The 24,122-nt window shown below is 52.6% G+C and overlaps 1 protein-coding gene across 1 annotated transcript; it reads left to right on the top strand.

The window, feature by feature from the left end:
• Nucleotides 1–338: 338 nt before the first annotated feature.
• On the top strand, nt 339–23,462 carry PPP2R1A (protein phosphatase 2 scaffold subunit Aalpha). The gene is made up of 15 exons (XM_040252063.1): nt 339–558; nt 10,005–10,095; nt 10,854–10,954; nt 13,775–14,007; nt 14,957–15,104; nt 15,223–15,378; nt 17,048–17,162; nt 17,288–17,358; nt 17,798–17,932; nt 19,455–19,628; nt 19,895–19,955; nt 20,624–20,778; nt 22,000–22,142; nt 22,830–22,921; nt 23,035–23,462. The coding sequence occupies exons 1-15, from the start codon at nt 481–483 to the stop codon at nt 23,049–23,051; spliced, it is 1,770 nt and encodes a 589-aa protein (XP_040107997.1). The 5' UTR covers nt 339–480; the 3' UTR covers nt 23,052–23,462.
• The last annotated feature ends 660 nt before the right edge of the window (nt 23,463–24,122 follow it).

Raw genomic sequence — 24,122 nt, 5'->3', positions numbered from 1 at the left:
CTCCCAAACCAAAACCTGCGGAGAGTTCTCGTTGCCCCGCCAATGACGTCATGCGTTCCTAGCGACGCAGGCGCAGAAGAACTCGGAGGCGAGCTGGCTTAGCCACCTCCCAATCTTCCTCCTCATTGGCTAAAGCAACTGCTCGTCTAGGCCGCTATTAGCGGCGACGTAGGCGGGCCCAATCTTGGTCGCTAAGATACCACGTACTTCCGTTTCCTCCTCCCCCTCGCCTAGGCTCCGGCAAACTTAATCTCGTCCCTTCGGCCAATGGCAAATGGGCGGTAGGCGGGACCTTATTTGTTCGGACCAAAGAAACGCAGGCTCAGCCCGGAGTATCGCGGCCAATGAATGTGGGGTAGCCCCTGTAAAGTGGCTCGGGCGTCCCCACGCCTTTCTTTCCTCCTCCCAGCCCAACCCCTCCCTATCCCGGTTTTAGCACGGCGCTGGCCGCAGTCTTGACAGGAACGGGACGGGCCCAAGATGGCGGCGGCCGATGGCGACGACTCGCTCTACCCCATCGCGGTGCTCATAGACGAGCTCCGCAACGAGGATGTTCAGGTCCGGAAGCAACGGGGACTTGAGGAAGAAGGGAAAGGGGACCTGGGGGCACGGGCGTCCCTCGCGGACAAGGTTCAGTGTTCGCTGGGAGTGGCGGAAGGGGCGGCGGCCAATCAGCATTCCGTTTTCATATGTTAGGGTCCCCGGACTCGATGAGACGGCGCCCGGGATTGGGTGTCGGCCCAGCGGAGGGCGGGAGCGAAGGCCAACTTGGAGGGTCCCGGGCCTGCCAAGTGCGCGCGGGGCCCCGGGCCTAGGAGGCCTCGGCTCTGGAGAGAGTCGACCGATTGGGTCGGGGAGAGGCGAAGGAACGGCTCGGTGATTGGCGGCAGCAGCCCTTGAATGGCGCCTTGTGGATGCTGTGGGCGCGTGACTTGCTCCGAGTGGGGGAGGGCCCGCCTGATTGGTGGGGGTCCGGGTAGTTTCACCCTTCACGGTTTCAGCGGCTAAGGCTCTGCGCTGTGGGTTAAACTTTCCAAATGGAGACTGAGACGTGAAGACTGACTTTACAATTCCTGCCCTCCCACTCTCCAGTTTTGGTGTAGACCCCCGAAGGGGAGGGGGAGGGGCGAAAAGCTCACTCCCAAAGTGGGAACTGGCCAAATTCAGGTACAAATTACGAGGTGGAAACTCGCCCCCCTTTCAGGATCCTCCCGTTGAGTGGAGGGGTGGGCATTGTGCTAAACGGACTAACGTTTCTAATGTGTAGGAGCGGGAGGTTCAGATATCTGAGCCCAGCAGGCGAAGTATCGAGAAGAGGTAGGGTTCTAGGGTTTGCCTATCCCAGCCCTGCCTCTCACCCGAGTGACCTTGGGCCGATTACTTCACCGATCTGGGCCTTTGTTGTCCATAAACTGTGGTCTAATAATAGTCTTGGTGTCAATGGGAGGTTGTAAGGGGCTGAACGAGTTAATAATACGAGTCATATAGAACGGCGCCCGGTCTGTTGTAAGGGCCCAATAAATGTTAGCTGTAATTGTGGGGAGTGGTGATCGAAGAGTTTCTATACTCCCTTTGGGCCTCAGTTTCCCCATTTATAAAATTGTGCGGGTTACACTGGCCCAGCCTCTGTGGTTTGGGCTCTTATGACAGTAGTTCGGAAGTCAGAACAGCAAGGCCAGCGTGGTGGCTGCAGTGTGATTGTCGAAGTGGTGGCAGATGAGGATTAATCCAGAGCTAGATCCAGTGAGGCCTGTGGACCAGCAAGGCAAAGACTTTGGTGAGGTGGAGCCGCCAGTGTCAGCTTTGCATAGAGGAATGACATGCTCTTGAGTTTTTGCTGTCGAATAGGGGCCAGGCAGGAGCAGAGAGACTTTTCTGGATGCCACTGCAAAGCAGCAGCAGCATTGGCAGGATTGGGGGTATCTTGAAAAGGAGGGTTGTTGGGGTTTGCTGGTGGTTTGGATGCAGTGTGGTGAGTGATGGAGGAGTCAAGATGACTGAGATTTGAATGCCAGCACTACCGGTGCCCTCCCTGTGTGCACGCGCTGGACCAGTCAGTGCCTTGCCTGTTCTGGGTCCAGATTCCTCATCTGTAAGGAATAATGATGAGTGAGGAAGCAGCATCTGCCTGGTTGGGAGGTTGCAGTGGAACTGACCCCTTAAGAAGGCATTCAGTGATGACCTCATTCAGTTGTCATAGAAGATTATGGTTTTATATTTGGAGAGTGAACTTCAAAGAAATTGCTTCCTTATCCAGTAAGAAGCAGTGACTGGGTTGCATTGTCTCAGGGGTGTTTGGGGCACCACGTTTCTTAAAATGTGGTCCACTGGTGGAGAGGACAGGTTTCTGTGTTACGCTGTCTGCTTCAGTTTTCTCATCTATGAAGTGGGAATAGGGAATTCCCTGGCGGTCCAGTGTCTGGAACTTAGCATTTTCACTGCATTGGGCTCAGAGTTCAGTCTGTGGTTGGGGAACTAGGGTCCCGCAAGCCGTGCAGTGGATACCTCCCCCCTCCCCCCAAAGTAATACTTGGCATTTCTTAGGCATGTTTCAAGGATTAAATAGGTTAGTACAAGGAAAATGCTTACAACAGTGCAGGACATGTTTTAAGTTTTCATTAAATTTAGTCTGCCGCTTGTGGTAAGATGAGGGCTTCATCTCTCAAAGGTGAGATGCTTCAGGAATTTAAAAACTATTCTCTTAATGGTTCCTGCAGAGCAGTGGGTCTTAACAGGTTGTCACGACTGGTGGGGGGATCCTGCACTGCCCAGGCCCTCCCTTCACAAGGGATGGTCCAGCCCCAGAGGTCAGTCGTGCCGAGGCTGAGAAACCCTGCTGTCTGCCAGCCTGCTAAGTGCTTTGTGTGTGTGTGTTGAGTTCTCACAAAAGAAATCTGAGATAGGTGCTGGGGTTTTTTCCAGTAAATGATTTTTGATTGTCAGATCTCAAGCCACAGAGAAAATAGTACCAAATCCAGATTCAGCAGTTTTTTAAAAAAAATTTATCGTATTTTTTCACCTGTTTCTCATTCTCCTCCCCACACACTTTTTTTTTTTTTTTTTTTGCTGAAGTATTTTAAAAATAAATCCCATGCCCCAGATACTTTCTCCTACATACTTCATTATGCACCTCTAAAACCATGGACTTTTTTTATTTGGCTGTGCAGTGCAGCATGTGGTATCTTTGTTCCCCAACAAGGGATCAGACTAGTGCCCCCTGGATTAGAAGGATGGAGTCTTAACCCCTGGACCACCAGGGAAGTCCTAAAACAATGGGCATCTTAATAACCACATGACATTATCATACATCAGTTCAGTTCAGTTGCTCAGTCGTGTCCTACTCTTTGCAGCCCCATGGATTGCAGCATGCTAGGCCTCCCTGTCCATCACCAACTCCGGGAGTTTAGTCAAACTCATATCCATTGAGTCAGTGATGACATCCAACCATCTCATCTTCTGTCATCCCCTTCTGCCTTCAGTCTTTCCCAGCATCAGGGTCTTTTCAAATGAGTCAGTTCTTCACATCAGGTGGCCAAAGTATTGGAGCTTCAGCGTTTCAGCATCAGTCCTTCCAATGAATATTCAGGATTGATCTCCTTTAGGATTGACTGGTTTGATCTCCTTGCAGTCCAGAGGACTCTCAAGAGTCTTCTCCAACACCACAGTTCAAAAGCATCATACATAACAAAGTTTTTACAGTGATATTTGATGTCATCTAACAATTGATTCATACACATAATCAGATTTTCCTGATTGTTCCAGAAGTGTCCTTTTACAGTTGGCTCCTTTAAATCAGATTCTGAATCTTCATTCTGAATGTTTGGTCATTGTCACACAACCCAGTAAATACTGATATAGGACTTAGCCAAAAGCATTGGGTTTCAGGGCAGCACTTTCCATCACCAGGCGGGGCCCTGTGGAGACAGAGTAAGCCCTGAGGTGACACAGAGGTGGCAGTGCTATGGGTGGAGGCACACCAGGGTTTCAAGTCTGGTCTGGCAACTTTATGAGTTACTCAACTCTTCTGGGCCTTGATTTTCTTGTTAAGTGAGAAAAAGGGTGGGAGACACACCCGGCAGGGCTGCTGTGAGGATTAAATGAGGTAAACTGTGTAAAGACAGCAGGTTCTTGCATGGTCTAAGACATTTGGGGTGCCCACACCTTAGAAATACGTCTCAGGCTCCGGCTTCTTTTCTGGAGCACATAGAATATATGGGGGTTTGAAGCAGAACTCAGGAATCAGGTTGCTCTGAGAATTTAGTTGGTGTAGGGTGGTGGTGAAGAACGTGGGTTCAAGATCTGCCGTGCCTTTTCTGGATGACCTGCATTTTTAAAGACTTGAAAAATATTTATGCTTGCTGTTTTTGACGTGTCCAGCCCTGTACTCGGTTCAGGAATCACCAGCTGGTAACAGTCATGCTCCTTCCTCATCCCAGAGACAAGTCACCTTCCAAATAGGGGAGCAGGGACCTCCATAATTATAAGGCCAGGTAAACTGCTAGGGAAGGACTCATTTGTGCTGCGGTTTCCAAGGAAGTGGGGAGATTACTTTTTTCCTTTCTATTTCAGGTTAACTATTTCTTCCCTGCTCAAGAAATAAAAATACATGAGAAATAATGATAAGAATAATGGTTACACTTGTGTGCTTGCTTCATGCCAGGCTCTATGTCTTCTTTATTTGATTATCCCAGCAATCCTGTGAAACAGGCATTGTTGTGATAACCATCTTACAGTGAGGAATCTGAAGCTCTGAGGTAGCCGAGATTTACCTGGGGACCTTAGCTAATTGGTGAAGTCAGAGTGCATACTTGTTCATTCTTTACTTAAAGAAAAAAAAAAAATCAAATGCTCCAGAAATAGAGATTGTGGTCCTCATTTCACTCTCTGGTGATGCAGAACTTTTCACACCCATCTGCCTGCACACACCCACACATGTTATATTCATTTAAAAACATGATTCTTCGTGGAATGAGGTGGAAGGATGTTAGGATTTTGTAGGAGTTGAAGAGGCACTTGTGTCACTCACTAGGCGTTGCCAGGGCTGAGGCTTGTTGTTAAAGCAGCCACCTTGCAGCACCTGCCACCCTGCTCATTCCCAGCCACCGGCTCTACCAAACTGGAACAGTTGGGAGCATATTCCCCCAGGTTCTTTCCTTCTCTGCCTGTAGAAATAGATGTGTAGCCTTGATGTTAAAAAATAAATCCAGCATTTATTGGACTCTTCTTGTTTGCCAGGCCGTGCCCTGGGATTTGGAGGCACAGAGTGCAGAAGACAGAACCCCTGCCCTTGGGAAGCCCACATGCTAGTGGGGAAGGACAAACAGTGGACAGAGAAGTGGAGTTGACCCTTGAACAGCACAGGTTTGAACTGTGTGGGTCCACTTACATGCAGGTCATTTCAGTAGCAAATACTGTGGTGCTGCCTGGTCTGCTGTTGGTTGAACCCATGGATGTGGGACTGGAGAGGAGGGCCCACTGTAAGTTATACTCGGGTTTTCAAGTGAGCGGGTGGCGGGCGCCCCAGCCCCGTCCGTGTTGCTCAAGGATCTGCTGCCTGTGTTAGAAATGATGAGAGTTAAGACGTATAGAGTGATGAGGCCCTGCTGGTGTACCCGGGGCAGGCATTGGTGAGGACTGAGCAGAGGCCTAAGTGCAGTGAGGGGAGCCCTCTTGTGTCTCGGGGGAAGCTGAGGAAACAGCATGTCAGCAAGTAAGAAGACCTGACCGTAATGTTTGTGTTTTAGTAGCTGTTGAGGGAGCTACTCTGACAGGAATCCAGGGAGCAAAGAGAGGGAATGGGAAGTGAGGATGAAGCTGTACACAGGAGCCAGTCGTGTTGGGCCTCATAGTCCACAGGAGAGCCTTCGGGTGTCACTCAGCATGAAGCAAAGATATGCTACATGTGGGACCGTACTCTATGTGGTCATATCGGGGAAGCTCTGTGGGTTGAATGTGACGTGGATTTTAAAAGGTGGTAGCATTTCTGTGTGGATGTAGTGGTGAGAAGGGAGTTTTTATTTATTACGTCTCGTGTAGTAGGCTGAGGGCTGCTGGGGACACAAGCAGCCCTGGCTCATGGTGATACGTGTGGTCGTGGGACCATGGGTGTGAGCAGAGAGGTTCTTCTCATCCTCCTCCCTCTCATCAAAGAGGAAAATCTTTCCTGGACGTTCCTTGGCTGGCTTGTCCTTATGTCTTTCTGTCCAAAAAGACCTCTGTCATTGACTGGGCTAGTTAGGATTAAGGTTGGCTGGAGTATGTCAGTCACTCTGTCGTGTCTGACCCTTTGCAACCCCATGGACTATAGCCCGCCAGGCTCCTCTGTCCATAGGATTCTCCAGGCAAGCACAGTGGAGTGGGTAGCCATTCCCTTCTCTAGGGAATCTTCCTGACCTAGGGATTGAACCTGGGTCTCCCACATTGTTGGCAGATTCTTTACCATTTGAGCCACCAGGGAAGCGAAGTGAAAGTGAAGTCGCTCAGTCGTGTCTGACTCTTTGCGACCCCATAGACTGTAGCCTACCAGGCTCCTCTGTCCATGGGATTTTCCAGGCAAGAGTACTGGAGTGGGGTGCCATTCCCTTCTCCAGAGGATCTTCCCGACCCACGGATTGAACCCGGGTCTCCTGCATTGTAGGCAGACGCTTTACCGTCTGAGCCACCAGGGAAGCCAAGGTTGGCTATAAATAATAGGAAGACTCTGAATAAATGATACTTAAATGACTCACATCAATACGTCTGGCAGTAGTCCAAGCTGGTGTGACACTAAGTGTTAGAATCCCAGGCTCTTACACGTTGTTCTGTGTCCTCCATCCCGCCCTCCCCAGTCCCAGGTTACCTCAAGACCCCAAGACGGTTGCTGAAGCCCCAGCTATCATAGGCCCATTCCAGACAGGGAAGGAAGGATGAAGAATGTGACCCAATCTCCCCATAAGAGCACTTCTAGAAGTCACACACACCATTCCCACTTGGATTTCACTGGCCAGACATTAGTCTCATGGTCACATCCAAATGCAAAAGTGATTTAAAAATATCTTTGCAGGGACTCACATGCACAGATGGAAACCAGAGGTCCTAAGCGGCAGTACAGCCCAGTGCAGGAGCTCTTAACCTGGGGTCCCTCTGGCATTCAGGGCATGTCCATGACATTGGATGAGGAAGATAACATCAGGGAGTGCCTGTGTGCTTCCTACCCAGATTTCACTGGCAGTTCACATTCACCGTATTTAGTTGTTTATATGTTTCTGTATGTCTGTCTCTATATATATTTAATCTTCAGCTGAAAAGATGCAGGGCTTGTGATACTTAATCTGGAGACCCTTTTGCTGCCAGGTAGGTGAGTGAGTGGACCACTTCAAGCCCAGGTGGTCCAAAGACCCAGTGACACTGTATGAAAAGTGCGGTGTTTTTCTGAGGAGAGGCCACCGTAGCATTTCTTCAGGCTGTCATCACTGTGGTTGCCAAAAAGAGTCTTAGCGCCTTCAACCGGAGGGGGTGCAGGGTCCCAGGCACTTTCTGCCCTCTTCAGAGTCGCATGGCCTGGGGAAGAGCAGGCCAAGGGAGCCCTTGCTGCTCCCCCTTCTTCATACTCCCTTCTTTCCCCTTTTCCTCTGGGGAGGAGTCCGGCTTGTGCTTGGGCTGGTGAGGCTGATGGGCCTACCCACCACCGGGGCGTCGCCTTGCCCTCTCCGTGCAGGAGCTCACGGCTGCAGCCCCACTGTCAGGCTGGAGACATGGAAGGGAGATTCCCAGGTGGCCAGGCCACCCGAGCAGCTGGGGTTGGGTCCTGGCCCACTCGGTGCTCATTCAGGCAGCAGTCTGCAGCCCCGACTCTGCCTCCACGCTGGTGGAAAGGAGGCATTCGTCGTGTTCCCTGGGATGAGGGCATCAGATGAGGTCCTGACACTAACATTCTGAGCCTGAGGTCTGCCTTGTGTTAGCAGAGGGTGTGATTTCAGGGGTGGCCACGACAAAGCACTGCAACTTAGGTGGCTGCAAACAACAGAAAGGGTTCTCTCTCAGCGCCTGGAGGCCAGAGGTCCGAGATCAGGTGTTAGCTGTGTTGGTTCTTTCAGGAGGTTCAAGAGGTCTGAGATCACAGTGTTGGCTGTGTTGGCTCTTTCAGGAGGTTTAAGTCTGAGATCAAGGTGTTAGCTGTGTTGATTCTTTCAAGAGGTTCAAGAAATCCGAGATCACAGTGTTAGCTGTATTGGTTCTTTGAGGAGGTTCAAGAAGTCTGAGATCACGGTGTTAACGATATTGGTTCTTTCCGGAGGTTCAAGAAGTCTGAGATCATGGTGTTAACCATATTGGTTCTTTCGGGAGGTTCAAGAAGTCTGAGATCACGGTGTTAGCTGTATTGGTTCTTTCAGGAGGCTCCGCGCCTCTCCCCAGCTTCAAGGGTATGCCAGCCATTCTTGACAAATTCCTTGGCTTGTGGACACAGCCCCAGCTCCCTCTCTTGTCTTCACACGGCCTTCCCCTCTGTGTCCCTTCGTCTTCTCTCCTGTCTCTTGTAAGTCACTGCTGTTGGATTTCGGGCTCGTGTCTTTCCTTTCCTCTCATACCCCTCCTACACTTGGCACTTCTGACACCAGATGGCTTCCCCCCCTTCCTGATCAAGCAGTTCTTGGCAACACCTGCTGGATGTCCTACAATTGGCATCAAAGCAGGCCCCCTCCGTGGCTTTGATTATTTCCTAGAACAGCTCACAGAGCGTGAGGAAACACTGGCATTTACCAGTTTGTTACGTAATAAAGATGCAGTAAAGAGTCTAGAGACCAGCCTCGTGAAGGGATGCAGAGGGCGAGGTCAAGGGAACTTCTGTCCCCAGAAGTTGGGGTGCATCACCCTGGCAGTATGTGGGGTGCATCCCAAGCCCCGTACTCTGCGGTCTCTTACAGAGACTTCGTCCCATGGACGTGGCTGATCATCCGGTCAATGCCCCTCTTGGGGGAAGGGGGCCTGGGGCTCGAAGTTCCCAGCTTCTGAGCATGGCTTGCTCTCTGTGGTGACCAGCCCCATCCAGGAGCCCAGCCAGAGTCACCTCATTAGAACAAGAGACATTCCCATCATCCAGGAAATTCCAAGGAATTTTGGGGCTCAGTATCAGGAACCAGAATCAAAAATCAAACATCAGAACAAGAGATGCTCCTTGTGTTCCTGTCTCTTAGAGAGCAGCAGGGGTTTAGGAGCCAGGAACTAGGGATAGACACACGCTTTTCTAATGTTGCACAGCACCACCACCACCCCTGGCCCCAAGTTCAGGACAGTCTCGAGATGCTTAGTTACATTTGCACATTTCACATTTACCACTACTGAGGGTTAGGACCTTTTTGCAATCACTGTTCAACTCACTGTACTAGTGGAATTACTACTGCTAATGTTAGTCTTGTTTTTATAGCAGTGTCATTATAATATTGTTTGTTCTGTTATCACTACTGTTAACCACCATCTACCATCTAACCCATCACTGGGTTACAGTCCCTGCTCCATGCCACAGAGCTCTGTGACCCTTAGAAGGGACTTTCACTCCCTGAGCCTGTTTGCTCTCCTGGGGTAGGGCCTGTAACCCTGTGTCCTCAGCTTGTCGTGAGAGATAAATGAGACATGCAGCTGAGTACTCTGCCTGGGACTGGGCCCAGCACATAAGCTGCGAATATAGCTGCTGCTGTTAAGAGCACAAGGTGGAGTGTGTTAGTGGTGTTGAGCCAAAGAGTGGGCACAGGTAGGAGGGTGGGGAACTTGGGCATGCAGGCACAGCATCAGACAGTGATCCTGGAAAGAGCTGAAGGGGGTGTCAGCTCAGTGAGACCCATTGGATACTGTTGCTGAGGCTGCTGCTGTAATTTAACAGCTCAAGGTCACACAGTCACTTGGTAGGCTTGCATTACTCAGCACCCTACACGTGCTTAGCGAGGCCTCCAGCGGCCGACTGGGTCCAAAACTGTCCCCGTAAGTGTGGGCTTGCTAACGTTCTCCCTTCATTTTCTTCTCCTCATTAGCTTCGCCTCAACAGCATCAAGAAGCTGTCCACCATTGCCTTGGCCCTCGGGGTTGAAAGGACCCGCAGTGAGCTTCTGCCCTTCCTTACAGGTACAGTGGAGTCCTGGGGCCCACGTTGAGTGGGGGCTTCTGGGGGTGGTTCCTGCCAGATGGGAGAGAAACCTCTCTGTGAGTTTAACAGATAGTTTTTAAGTGCCGTGTGCTGGGTGCTGGCACAGGGACTGATGGAAGGGGGTCTGAAGGCAGATGGAGCCTGGTTTGAAGTTAGAAGCTGGTGACTTTAGGCAAATTACTTCTCTGTTCCATAGAGTTTTTATGTATGAAACAGGCATGGTCATCATGTGCTATAGCGCTGATGCAAACATCAAACAATAATAATAGTAATAATAGCTACTACTTACTATAAACTGATGATATGCCAGATAGTGTTCTAAACCCTTTCTTGTGAGAACTAAGTTTGTTCACAGAGCTTGTGCTGTATGCCACCATCATTGTCAAGATTATCTCACAGTAACTTCTTAAGGCAGGTAAGACTACTGCCCTCATTTTATAGATGAGGAAACTGAAGTATGGAGAGATGAAGTGACTTAATTGGTCATGTAGTTAGGAAGTGACTCAGGATATCTATCAAGTCACGCTGGCTCTGAACTTGACAGTATTGGTGGTCTCTCTTCCCTAGCATCGCACACCTCATCACTCATTCCCACGCCCCGCCCTGCCCCCTGCCATCTCTGCCCGCCCAGGTAGAGGGTGGCTGCCAGGTTGAGGAAGCAGACTGGAGCACGCTTGTTCCCCAGGGGAAGTCAGCTGTGGGGCGGGACTGTAACCCAGTCTGTCTTGTCTCGCAGATACCATCTACGATGAGGATGAGGTCCTCTTGGCCCTGGCGGAGCAGCTGGGCACCTTCACCACTCTGGTCGGAGGCCCCGAGTACGTGCACTGCCTGCTGGTGAGTCTGGAAGCTGGGCGGGGGGGGGCCCTGCCCGCCCCTGGGGGGTCGGAACCAGGATCCTCGCAGGGAGGGGAGAGTGCAGGCCAGGCTGGGATCATCTTCTCTGGACAGAGGGGCCTTGATCATTCACTTTAACCCAGCAGGTCAGCAGGCTTTTACTATATTTGAACGAAAATGCACCTGCCTTCCTCACTGTTGACTGGGCGTGTGTGAGCAGTGCCAGGCCCCACCTGGCCCTCTGTGTGTGAGGTTTTCAGTTGGGAGTCAGGCTCCACTTACTTGCTGGGTGACTTATAAGTCACCTGACTTCTCTGCTGTCCTTTCCTCATCTGTAGAAAGGGAGTCCTTAGAACTTACGTTGAGGACCACCTCAAGAAGCCTTAGTGCAGTGCTCGGCATGTAGTGAGCACTCAGAGATGTCAGCTCCGTTGTTGTCCTGTCCACGCTTTGAGGTAGAGACAGTCACACTGTCCACGGCCGTGCCGCCCTGGACGCGCCCGATCTCATCGATCCTGGGAGCTAAGCAGAGGCTGGTCCTGGTTAGTACTTGGATGGGAAGGCAGTCACACTGCTAGTGAGTGGCAGAGCTGGGATTCCAGGGTTGTCCCTGTGACTTTTCCTGAGTTCCTGTCCATGTGACCCTGTGTTGGGTGATGGTAGAGGTCAGCGATGGTCAGATACTGAGAGAGTAACTGCTGTTTGGGAGAAGGGAAGGGAGGAGGCGCTCCAGTCCTGTGGCCTGGGTTTAAAGAACCTTGGAGGTTGCTCGGTTTTCACTGTTCCTCAGAACCGCCCTGTAATTCTGTCTTTCGTGATCTCTGAAGATACAGCTTCATATTTTGGCATCTGCTCTTGATGGTGTTTTGTAGTTAGTCTGCAGGCTTTCTTTTAGTCTGCCACATTTTTAATGAGATTGTAAAAAGTTTGTTCTTGATTTTTAAATTTTTTTTCACTCTGAGTTAGTAGTAATTAGTGACCATTATTAATAGCACCATTATCAGGAATAATGGTGGTAAATAGTTACCATTATTAAGAAGCAGTGACTGTTTTCACCACTCTTTTCCCATGACATTAAGTTCATGCATACTGTGGTGCAGCCGTCGCTACTGTTCATCTCCAGAACTTTCTCATCTTCCCCAGAGAAACTGTACTTATCGAGCAGTAACTCCCAAGCTCCTCGCACCCACCCCCAGCCACCATTCCACTTGCTGTCTCTCTGAGTCTGCCTACAGACATGACTCAGAAATTGTGGGTTTAGTTCCAAACTACCATAATAAAGAAAGTAAATGTTGCAATAAAATGAGTCACATGAATTTTTTTGTTCCCTAGTACATATAAACGTTATGATTACACTTTATTGTTGTCTATTAAATGTGCAGTAACGTTCTGTCAAAAAAAAAGATACATATCTTAGTTAAAAAATACTTTCTCACCAAAAAACACTAACCATCATCTAAGCCTTTAGCAGTTATAGTCTTTTTGTAGTAGTAACATCAGAGATCACTGATCGTAGATCATCATCATAAATACATTAATAATGAAAATGTTTGAAGTATTTTGAGAATTACTGAAACGTGACACAGACTCAAAGTGAGCAAATGCTGTTGGAAAAGTTGATATTGATAGACTTGATGGATGCAGGGTTGCCACACACCTTCAGTTTGTAAAACGTGGCGCCTCAGGTAAGGAAGCATGCATTATGTAGTCTTTTGTGAAAGCCTTATTGCATTTAGTACAGCGTCTTCAAGGAGTTCATCCACATTGAAGCTTGTGTCAAATGAGATTTCTTTTTCACATGTAAGAGCCTGGCCCTTTTGGCTGCTTTTGGAAACCCCAAGATTTGCTTTCCCCGGCCATGTCCGCCTGTGACAGTTGGCGAAGCTGGAAGCAGCTCTGCTCCCTGGATTGGACGCTCTCCAGCCAGTCTCTGCCCCTGCTGTCCCCGCCTGTCACCTTTGTCCGTTGCTGCAGTCAGTCACCTGCCTGGGTCCTGGAGACATCTCCAGTTATTATTTCTTTCTGCTTTCTGTCCCTGTCAGGCAGGTTGGACTTCAGACCACAAGTCTCCACCCACATGTTTATTTGAACAGATTAGGATAAAAATTGAGTCTCCCTTCTCTAAGTCAGTAATTCCTGCATTCCTGCTCTGTGCTAGGAGGTCTCCTGGGCTCCAGGTGACCCCATGGTCAGCCAGTCACATGTCCCTAAAGGAACACGATCACTCCAGGCCTTGCAGTAGCAAGAGTCTCAAGCCCCAGGTTCCCCAGTATTGCGAGATCCTGGTGTGGTTGCCTGTCCACACAGCTCTGCCCTTCAGCCCTTTGGAGGTTCTGGAACCAGCTGGCCCGATTTAGATCCTGGCTTGTCACTTACATCTCAGGCAAGTTACTTAGCCTGGCTGTGCCTCAGTTTCCTGTTAGTTTAGAATGGAGACAGTAACAGGACCTGCTTCATAGGACTCAGGTGAGTTAGAACCAGCACCGCTGGAGCTGTGGCCCTGCTATGAACATGCAGTAAATAGACACTGCCGTCAACATCAGTCATTACTACTGCACTTGGAGATGCCAGGGACAGCTGTGGCCCTCTCAGAAGGTGACATGTATAGCTTGGGGGTTTGTACACCCCACTGAAGCACCTTCAAGGACCTGTGCGTGAGGTTCTCTGTTGTGATTCTTTAGGGAGGAGACACAGGGTGCGCGCGGGCCTCTGGTGATCAGGGAAAGCCTGTCGGAGGAGCTGAGTCCCTGAAGGGGTGCAGCCGGGAGCTTGGGGGTGCTGGGGGTGGGGAGCTGTGCGCTGATCTGTTCTGCCCCACAGCCGCCCTTGGAGTCGCTGGCCACGGTGGAGGAGACGGTGGTGCGGGATAAGGCAGTGGAGTCCCTGCGGGCCATCTCGCACGAGCACTCCCCCTCCGACCTCGAGGCCCACTTTGTGCCCCTGGTGAAGCGGCTGGCAGGCGGCGACTGGTTCACCTCCCGCACCTCAGCCTGCGGCCTCTTCTCCGTCTGCTACCCCCGCGTATCCAGTGCCGTCAAGGCGGAGCTTCGACAGTGAGTCCCCCGGCCGCTGGGCCCTGGCGAGACCCCACCTCCCGCTTCTGCTTGGTCCCCTTCTCTCAAGCCTCAGGCTCTGTTAGGCTCATCCAGCGCCCAGAAGCCCCTGAGCTCTGCCAGCCCTCAGAGAGCTGGTTTCTGGACGCGGCAGGGTGTCAGTCCAGGCACTGCCTCCTGCTCATTTAGGAAATGGAGACAATGATGGTTCTTCCTCCCGTTAGTTATTTAAGTGAATTACTGTGTATAAAACGCTTAGGAAAGACTCTGGTACATGGCAGGTGCCCAGCCAGTGACGTGTGGTGCAGTCGTAGGCCTGTCTCGGTGTGGCAGATGGGAGGCCACCGCCTCCACCACCTCCCTCCCTCTTGGCTGAACCCCAGGAAATTGCTTGCACTTGAGATTTGGCCCGTGGAAGAACCAGTATTTTTAATTGGGTTAAAATCTCCCATTAATGTGTGTTTCCTCCCCTCCTTCTGGACTCCTGTCCTTCCACCATTGTCCTGAACTGTGGGCAGCACGCCCAGCCCCTGAGCCATCACTCCGGTCAGGACAGCAGCATGCAGCTGCTCGCAGGCGCTTGGAGGGCTGTTCTGGGCCCCTTGCATCTCTTTAACTGGAAGCAGTCGGTGCTGGAAAGGAAACACTCTGAGAAGCTTCAGTGCAGCCTCTTAGCTAAGCAGTTTTATGCGGTCACAATAATAGATAGAATCAGCAGCTGCGGCTTGCTGCAGACCTGCACGCAGAGAGATGGCTGGGTGTCTCACACGGCGTCTCGTTTAAACCTCAGCGGCCCAATGGGGTGGGTTCTGTTATCAGTTCCTTCGTGTAGGTCTGGGGAGACTCAGAGGCTGTCACTTGGATCAGGATCACTTGGGCAAAGCCAGGAGCTGCAGGGCTGCCTGGGATTCCAGGATTTCCTCCTCCTGAGCCCCCTCTACCTGCCCAGGTACTTCCGGAACCTGTGCTCAGATGACACCCCCATGGTGCGGCGGGCCGCAGCCTCTAAGCTGGGGGAGTTCGCCAAGGTGCTGGAACTGGACAACGTCAAGAGCGAGATCATCCCCATGTTCTCCAACCTGGCCTCTGACGAGCAGGTGGGGTCGCCTGCCCACCCCTCTCCTGCTTCTCCCCGCGGCGGACCCCGAGTCTGGGGAGGAGGCCCGGGACTGATGGGGCTTCTGCTCCCCCTCCTTGTTCCCACCCTCTCCCCAGGACTCGGTGCGGCTGCTAGCGGTGGAGGCATGCGTGAACATTGCCCAGCTCCTGCCCCAGGAAGACCTGGAGGCCCTGGTGATGCCCACCCTGCGCCAGGCTGCTGAGGACAAGTCCTGGCGCGTCCGTTACATGGTGGCCGACAAGTTCACGGAGGTGCGTGCAGGGGCTGTAGACAACGTCTCACGGACGGGAAGATGGAGGCCTCAGGAAGGAGCGGGGCCACATGGAGCTGGGGTTTAGTGAAGCCCAGTGGGTCATCTGGGCATCGAAGCAGGAAGCTCTCTTGTCATTTGATTAGCTCACCTGTCAACTCTGGTTGGTTGATAGCGGCAGCTTGAAGTGCTTCCTTGAGGTTTCTGAGGCCAACTTAAGGTTCTGTGGGGGAACCACAGGAGCAGAGAAGGGTAGCATGTGTGTGTTCCCGACCTACGAACCTTATTTCCTTTCACGGAGGCGTCTTTGCTCAGCCGTAGGCGGCCTCCTTCTCTCTGCATGTTACCTGTGGGTTGTGTTCTCATCTTCTCTTCTTATAAGCGCTTTAGACATTTTGGCTTAGAGCTCACCTTAGTGACCTTATTTTACCCTGTTAGCTCTTTAAAGACCCTGTGGCCAAGTATAGTTACATTCTGAGGTACTGGGGTGGGGAGTTAGGGCGTCAGTGTATGAATTTCAGGGGATACAGTCGAGTCCCAAAACATGGCCCAAATGTTTGAATGGTCAGAGTGATGCTGTCAAGCAGGCAGAACAGATGCCACGTCTCTGAGGACAGTGCTTTTTCCATGGAGTCTCAATGGCTCATCACACAGACACGTTTGTCGAGCTCCAGCTGTTGGCTGGGTATTGGGGATCCAGTGAATTCAGCACATTCCTGGCCTTCAAGGAACAGGCAGCCTGAAGGAGAAAGGTCAGCTGAGACAGAGGGAATACAGTGAGACAGTGTGACAGGTGCAAGGCCGGCCAATGGGCGTGGAAGTGCCGAGACGAGGAGGTGCTGCAGCAGGTTCTGGAGGACGAGAGAGAGAGCCGGGGCAGGAACTGTGTCCCGTGTGTGCAGAGGGCCTGGGTGGTGAGAAGAGCACAGGCAAGAATGTTGGGCAGTGGCTTTCGGGGGAGAGGAAGCTGGAGAGGCGGGCAGCAGGCTCCTCTCCTTGCAGTCAGGAACCACCCTGTTCCCCCAGGCCCTCACGAAGCAGCTTCACAGCAGACCCTGTGTGTTTTCCTTGCCTGGCTTCCTGAGCGGGGGACGCTAACCTGTACTGTTTTATTTTAATTATAAAAGTAATATTGGTTCTGGTAAATAGTCTTAACACGGAAATAATACAAATGAGAAAGTGGCAGTGATCATACATCATTAGTCTTTTGGGATCAGGGACAGAAAACCCAACCCGAGTAACCTGAACAGTAAGGCAGTCTGTTGTTACTTTTAATGCAGACAGCAGCACTTCACAGTAGGTACCCTCAGGGTTTGAGGAAGCAGAGGCTCAGAGAGGTGCAGCACTCATCCAGGGTCACACAGATGATAAGCAAGAGTAAGAACTTGAGCCAGGCAGTTGGACTCCAGGGCCACGCTCGTGACCATTGCCCTGCCCAGCCCCTTGGCACCATGCACATTTCATCACTGCACAACAAGGAAACCGAGGCTCAGAGAGGCTCTGAGCCCTGGCTGAGGTCGCCCCTATGGCACTTGCGTTACATCTCAGCGGTGACGCCAAGGGCTGCTTTTGCCTCAGTCCTGGTACCTGTAACTTTGATTTTGTTCTTATTCACCGAAGGTGCCCGGCAAGTCCTCTCACTCCCCCTGCCCTTCCTTCCCTTCCTGCAGCTCCAGAAAGCGGTGGGGCCTGAGATCACCAAGACGGACCTGGTCCCTGCCTTCCAGAACCTGATGAAAGACTGTGAGGCCGAGGTGAGGGCCGCCGCCTCCCACAAGGTCAAAGGTTGGTGCTGGTGACCAGAACACAGCAAGCGGGCGTGTGGGTGGTGGGCTGGGTGTCCGAGGGACTGCAGGCAGAACGAGCACCTCGGGTCTCACCTCCCGTCACCTCCCTCTCGCTGCCCACAGAATTCTGTGAAAATCTCTCCGCTGACTGTCGGGAGAATGTGATCATGACCCAGATCTTGCCCTGCATCAAGGTAACAGGGAGTTTGGTGGGAGGAGTAGAGCACGCCTGAACCTTCTGGAAGGAAGGTGGAGATAGGGCGTGAGGGGCAGCCCGATGCAGACTGAGTTCCCAGCCTCCTCGGACCAGGCAGTGTTGTGTTTAGAGCAGTCAGGAAGCCTGAGGGCAGGCGGAATCTGAGGCTCGGGGCTGAGCGTGGTGGTGGGGTACTTCCTCCTCAGAGCTCACAGCGTCTCCTCATCCACAGAGCTTCGAGTTTGGGGTAGAGGCTCCCGGTGGGGCAGGGGTCATTGAACTGCAGGCACGCCGAACGTGTAAGGCAGGCGCTCCAGTTCCCCTCGTGCACTCAGCCTGGATCAAGAGGACAAAAACAGGCAGTGTCTCGGGGTTCGTAGGACTTGAGTTTCCGCAGCCACTGACCCCGTGGCTCCCATCCTCCTTCCACCTCCCAGGAGCTGGTGTCTGACGCCAACCAGCACGTCAAGTCGGCGCTGGCCTCCGTCATCATGGGCCTCTCCCCGATCCTGGGCAAAGACAGCACCATCGAGCACCTCCTGCCCCTCTTCCTGGCCCAGCTGAAGGACGAGGTGCGGGCGCTGTGGGGCTCTGCATGCTGACTGTGGCGGGTGGGGCAGCTGCTCCCCAGGGTCGCCAGCACCTGCAGCAAATGCCCAGGTCGCCAGGGAGTTGAGTGTCTGTGGGCCTGATGGGCTGCATGTTAGCTCATTTGCTTATTTCGCGTTTGTTTCACATGCCTTTATTCTGTACTAGTCTTTTTCCTGGGCATTAGAGACACTGAGAAAAAAAGGAACAAGATCCTTTTGATCCTCCAGGACCTTCAGAGACTGGCAGTGGAGAGGGACAGATGGGCGGTCCCTTGACTCCCTGATCATACAGGCGCTGTGACAGGTTCATGTCTATCCAAGTTCAGGCTAAGGTGCTTACTAGAGATCCTGAAGTGCTGTGGATTAAATAAGGTGGAGAATGGTTTCTCTCACAGGAATCCAGGGGTGGAGGGGACCTACACTGAGGGCGTTGTCCCTGCTGAACCCAGCACCCTGTGGGTCTGAGGTGGTTGCCCTGATTTGTTCTGTCTCAGCTGGCATGAAGGGAGAGGGCACCGACCAGCAGCAGGCCAGTCCTCTCAGTCAGACCCCAGAGAGGGTGCCCATCCTGTCTGCTGATGGCTGACCTTAGGTTACAGGTCTCTAGCCTGTGTGGAGGTCAAGTTGATGCCACATGGCCCAAGGGCCTTACCATAAGTCACAGTGTTAGCATGATCTTTTTGACATGGCCCAGGGCCCTTTTTTATTTCAGATACTGAGAGATCATCTCCCAGAAGCTGGTGGGGGGCCAGTCCTCTGTTTGGGATGTGCCAAGTTTGAACAGCCTAGCGCTGTCCAGTTAATAACCCTTTACTGCACACTTGATTATTTGGTTCATTGATGATTTCAGCGCCTGCCTATTCACCCCACAGCTCCCAGAGGGAGATGCAGGAAAAACTGGTGTCTGCCCTCCAGGAATATATGATGTTGGACAAGGAATTAATTATATTTGTGTGCCTTTTCTTAGAAGTTGTTTCAGAGATTTTTGCAAGCAGATGGGGATATAGGTTCCCCCTCTGTGCTAAGATAGAGCATTTTGATAAGCCTGTCTTAGGTTGAAATGGCGTAGAGTGAAGCAGCTGTTTTTTCCTTTGGTAAAGCACAAATCCTCTTTGGGTTTCTTTTAGTGAAAGCAGGAACCCATGTAAGTCTCATAGTGGTGTGAAGTTAACTGGATAAATGGGGGCTACCTGTGTACATGCGCATGTGTGTTTGTGTGTATGTTAGTCACCCAGTCATGTTCGACTTTGCAACCCCTTGGGTAGCCCACCAGTCTCCTTTGTCCATGGAATTCTCCAGGCAGGAATACTGGAGTGGGTACCATTCCCTTCTCCAGGGAATCTTCCCAACCCAGGGATCAACCCTGGGTCTCCTGCATTGCAGGCAGATTCTTCACTGTCGGAGCCACCAGGGAAGCCCATACATGCATGTAGTGTAAGTCAGAGCCTTGCCCTGGGCTCTGTGCGCAGTGCACCTTCTCAGAACGCTCCTGTGCTCTCCTCAGTGCCCGGAGGTGCGGCTGAACATCATCTCTAACCTGGACTGCGTGAACGAGGTGATCGGCATCCGGCAGCTGTCGCAGTCCCTGCTCCCTGCCATCGTGGAGCTGGCGGAGGATGCCAAGTGGCGGGTGCGGCTGGCCATCATCGAGTATATGCCTCTGCTGGCGGGACAGCTGGTGAGAGTGCAGGCCTGAGCCAGGCCTGCTGCCCGGGGAGGTGGGTGGTGCAGCCAGGCCTGGGGGCTGTGCCGGGGCCCTGGGGGCCATGAGGGCCCAGTGGAAGGTGTGAGGGCTGTCGTGGGAGTCAAGGGGAGGAAAGGGAAGAGAGCCCCTCAGGTGAAGTGGAACAGTGCCTGGCTCTTTGCGGGGGTTGGGAGTGGTTTCCCTGGGCTTCGCCAGATCTGCGCAGTCTCATCCCTGATCTATTATCTCGTCTCCTGCAGGGGGTGGAGTTCTTTGATGAGAAACTCAACTCCTTGTGCATGGCCTGGCTTGTGGATCATGGTGAGAACCTCCCCTGGACCTCTGGGAGGAGACGGGCTCCAGAAGAGTGCAGGGGCGGATTGCTTGGGGCAGGCGGGGGCTGGGCGTCACCCTAATGCTACCAGGTACATGGGCCACCTCCCTTGCTTTCTGGATTCCCACAGCGGGTCAGAGTGGGAGGTGGATGTATCAGGTCACCCGGGGCTGCCAGGTCCAGTGGAGAGTCCGAGGGCCACCTGGCAGACGGCCCGAGTTTGAATCCCACTTCCTGGCTGTCGAACTTTAAACACGTCACTTGCCACCTTTGAGCCCACACTCTATGAAACATAGGGTGCCTCATCCCAGTCTTTGAAGGCCATTGTGAGAATTGCTCATTGTTTTCACTAGGAGTGGCAAAAATAAAAGTTAGCGTTTGTCTGTAACAGGCTCCATTCCACGTACTAAGTCATCCACTTGGGCAAATTCAGAGCCTCAGTCTGCCCGTCTGTGCCTTGGAGCTGTTGAGAATGTGCTACGTGAAAAGAAAACCCTACATCTAGCGCACAGCCCTCTCTTTCTCTGCGAGTTTATGGGTTCTCATGTGGCCTGGTACCTGGGGCTGCTCTGCAGGCGGGAGCGAGTGTGACTGAGTCCCCACCTGCGTCAGTCCTTCACCTCCTGAGTCTCCCTCTCTCCTCCTCCTCCCACAGTCTATGCCATCCGCGAGGCGGCCACCAGCAACCTGAAGAAGCTGGTGGAGAAGTTCGGGAAGGAGTGGGCCCACGCAACTATCATCCCCAAGGTCTTGGCCATGTCTGGGGACCCCAACTACCTGCACCGCATGACTACACTCTTCTGTATCAATGTGAGCGCCCACCGGCCCCCACCTCTCCCTGGGGGGTGGCGGGGAAGTAGACGGGAGAGGAGGAATGGAGAAGGTCCTCGGGGGAAGCTGGCTTGGGAGTAGGAAAGTGACGGGATCTGGGGCCGTAGGGGTCAGTCCTTGGGGAACTGCAGGCTGGAGCTTGGGGCTCCCTGGTCAGAGTACAGAGCCTTTGCAGGTGGGAACCTGCGTGGGGGTGACTGGGGAAATTTGGCCAACAGAACAGTGATGGCCGGGTCTGTCTGAGCACCCCCTCCTTCCTCACAAAATAAGTGATATTTATGATACAATGGTTAAAGCAGTTTCTAGAATCAGACCTACTGTTTAATTCTAGCTCTGCCATATATTGACTGTGCACCTTGAGAAAATTACCTCACCACTTAGTGCCTCAGTTTTCTTACCTGTAAAGGGTTCATACCAACAATCACAGCCCCAGACTCCCGAGGCTGTGACATTGATCTGGTTATACAGCTTAGAACAGTGGTTCATATGTAATGTATGGTGTGTATGTAATATGTATATGTATGGTGTGTATGTAATACATAATGTATGGGGGGTGTGTGTGATATGTAATGTATGCTGTGTGTATGATATGTAAAATATGGTGTGTGTGTGGCATGTAATGTATGGTGTATATGTGATATATATGTATGCTGTGTGTGTGATATGTAAAGTATGGTGTGTTTGTGGTATATATGTATGCTATGTGTGTGACATGTAAATGTGTGATAGAGAAATACAGTAGAAAGTGCTGATAGATAAATACAGTAGAAAGTGCTTGTATGTAGTCACTTAAATAAACCACATAACTACAAATTAAAGAAGGAGATTTAAAAGTTAGCATAAAATTGTTCCAGTAATCCCTTCCTGTGCGTCACTCTGGAGACCACGGCACTAAGGAAGGGATCCCAGGGTCAGGAATCCAGTCCCATCCCCAGAGGATGAGGGAGACTCTGAGGAGGGGAGCTGGGGTGGGACAGTGTGGGCTGGGGGTTTTTAGGGCAGGGAGATGGTGGAGTGAGGAGGGTGTTAGGGAACCTGGGAACTTGTGGAGAATCAAGGCCCTCAGGCTGGGCGAGTCTGAGCTCAGAGTCCCCCTGATGCTCAGCTAGCTTTATCCCCTAGCCTGACGGCCACAAAGTGTCCCGGTCAGAGGGAGCGAGGACTCTGGGGAGTCACCCTCTGCTGCTCCCTGACCTGCAGGTGCTGTCTGAGGTCTGCGGGCAGGACATCACCACCAAGCACATGCTGCCCACCGTGCTGCGCATGGCCGGGGACCCTGTCGCCAATGTCCGCTTCAACGTGGCCAAGTCTCTGCAGAAGATCGGGCCCATCCTGGACAACAGGTGAGGCCTGCCCCTCCTCCACACACGATTGCATTTGTATCAACTTCAAAAATGGATCAAGGGGGATGCAGGCGATGGAAGTGAGAATGGTGGTTATTTGGGGGGAAGGGCCTTGTGACGCCTGCACCTCTGTCTGTCCAGGACACAGCTTCACCCCTTAGCTTCTCTCTAAAGACCGCCTTTGTTCCCCAAACAGCTCACTGCCGCTGCAGAAGCATTTCCCTCGGCGTTTACTTCCCTGGGCCCCTGTAGGGCCGAGTCCCTCCCTCGGGCCGAGTCCCTCCCTCAGGCGCTCGCCTCTCCTGTTACTTGTCAGCAATTTGATCTACCTTCTCCCAGTCTGGGCTCCGTGTGGGTGAGAGTCAGGAGGGTTGGGTTTTCCACTGTGTCCACACCTGATGGGTAGTAGGCCTCAGTATATAATGTTACACAAATGCAAGGCCTCATGTGGCTGAGGCTCAGAGACTTGAGGGTTCTGGGTTTTCTGCCCCACCTTTCCACACCACCTCACCTCCCTATACCTATTCTGGGCCCCCAAGGCCTCTGTCCTGGTTTGTGAGACTTTCAGCTTTCCAAGTACTGGTTGCTCTGGCCCCTCAGAGCTTTCATGCACCTGTGTGTCTGCGTCTATGCAGACACCCAGTCGCCCCGCCTTTCTGACCCCTCGCCTTCCCCCTCTGTCCCCAGCACGCTGCAGAGTGAGGTCAAGCCCGTCCTCGAGAAGCTGACCCAGGACCAGGACGTGGACGTCAAGTACTTTGCCCAGGAGGCTCTGACTGGTGAGGTGTCAGGAATCCGAGACGCCAGCAGGAGGGGGTGGGGGTCTGCGAGGGCGATGCCGGGGGCAGCGAGCTAGCTGCCTTCTGACTCCCGTCTCTTCCTGTTCCCCCAGTTCTGTCTCTCGCCTGATGCTGGAAGAGGAGCCACCGCCAGCCTCCAGTGTCTGCCCTCCCCCGCCAGGCTCCTCCCTGGGGGGACGGTGGGGGGCCTTTGGCTGTCACTCCCTGTGCATGGTCTGACCCCAGGTCCCTCCCCCGGCACGGTTCCTCCCTCAGCCTGGGACATCCACCCCCCGACGGGGCTGGGGGCGCACAAGGTGGGAGAGAGCAGAGACCCTGGGAGGAAGGGGCCACTCCCGCCCTTTGGGGTGAGGCGGGAGCATCCCAGGTCGCCGGCTCCTGCTGCTGTATGGGGACCCCTCCCCCATTTCCTCCACCTCCCTCCCTTCCTCTCGGTGGTTTTTTTGTGTCAATTGTGCTGTTCTTATTTTATTCCCTTGCCCCCCTTTTCACAGAGAAATAAAGGTCTAGAAATAGCTGGTCCTCTGGTCTTAGTCACTAGATGGAGAAGGGGGCACCACCTCAGGGCCCCAGGCTTGTGCTTCTGTCTGGCGAGGACTGACTGGACTTGCCACACCCCTGTTCTGCGAGTGAGGAGGATTCCCTGGGAAGCCGATGGGAGTGCCCCTGGCCCCAGGGGCCAGCGGAGTCCTGAGGTGCACTTAGGTTTCACAGAGGCTGGCTGAGTGTGTGGTGGTTAGAGCAGGTGCCTTGGTGCCAGACTGCCTGCGCCCAGATCCTTGTCCTTCCGTTAATAGCTGTGTGGCCTTGAGTAGGTGCCCAGTCTCAGATTGCAGGACTGTAAAATGGGGGTAACAGAATCTAGATTGAGTGGGGCAGGAATGAAGACTAAAGGAGGTAATACACACAGAGTGGGCAATGATGTTGGACGCATGAGAAGAGTGGGCTAGGAGCTCTCGGGATCATCAGGGCTGCGACAGAGCAGGCTGGGGACTGTGGCTAGACAGAGCCACTGGTTCTCTCTGTGTCTGTTCTTCTGTTTCTTTAGTACTGATTAGACACCTGTATTTTCAGTTGGGCACATGGCTGCCTGGATTCAAGGCATTTTCACAGGGTCTCTTGAAATTTGGTGTGGCATTGCAGCTAAATTCGGGCCAGTAATATGTGAACAGAAATGGCA

Source organism: Oryx dammah, unplaced genomic scaffold (genome assembly GCF_014754425.2).
Source record: "Oryx dammah isolate SB20612 unplaced genomic scaffold, SCBI_Odam_1.1 HiC_scaffold_13, whole genome shotgun sequence".
Classification (NCBI taxonomy): Eukaryota; Metazoa; Chordata; class Mammalia; order Artiodactyla; family Bovidae; genus Oryx; species Oryx dammah.
This window is presented reverse-complemented; position numbering and strand designations above follow the sequence as displayed.

Coding starts and splice junctions, on each gene's coding strand:
- PPP2R1A (XM_040252063.1), top strand. CDS start 481: ATGGCGGCGGCCGATGGCGACGACTCGCTCTACCCCATCGCGGTGCTC. Junction 14,008..14,956: donor GTCAAGGCGGAGCTTCGACA/GTGAGTCCCCCG, acceptor CTACCTGCCCAG/GTACTTCCGGAACCTGTGCT. Junction 17,359..17,797: donor AGATCTTGCCCTGCATCAAG/GTAACAGGGAGT, acceptor TCCACCTCCCAG/GAGCTGGTGTCTGACGCCAA.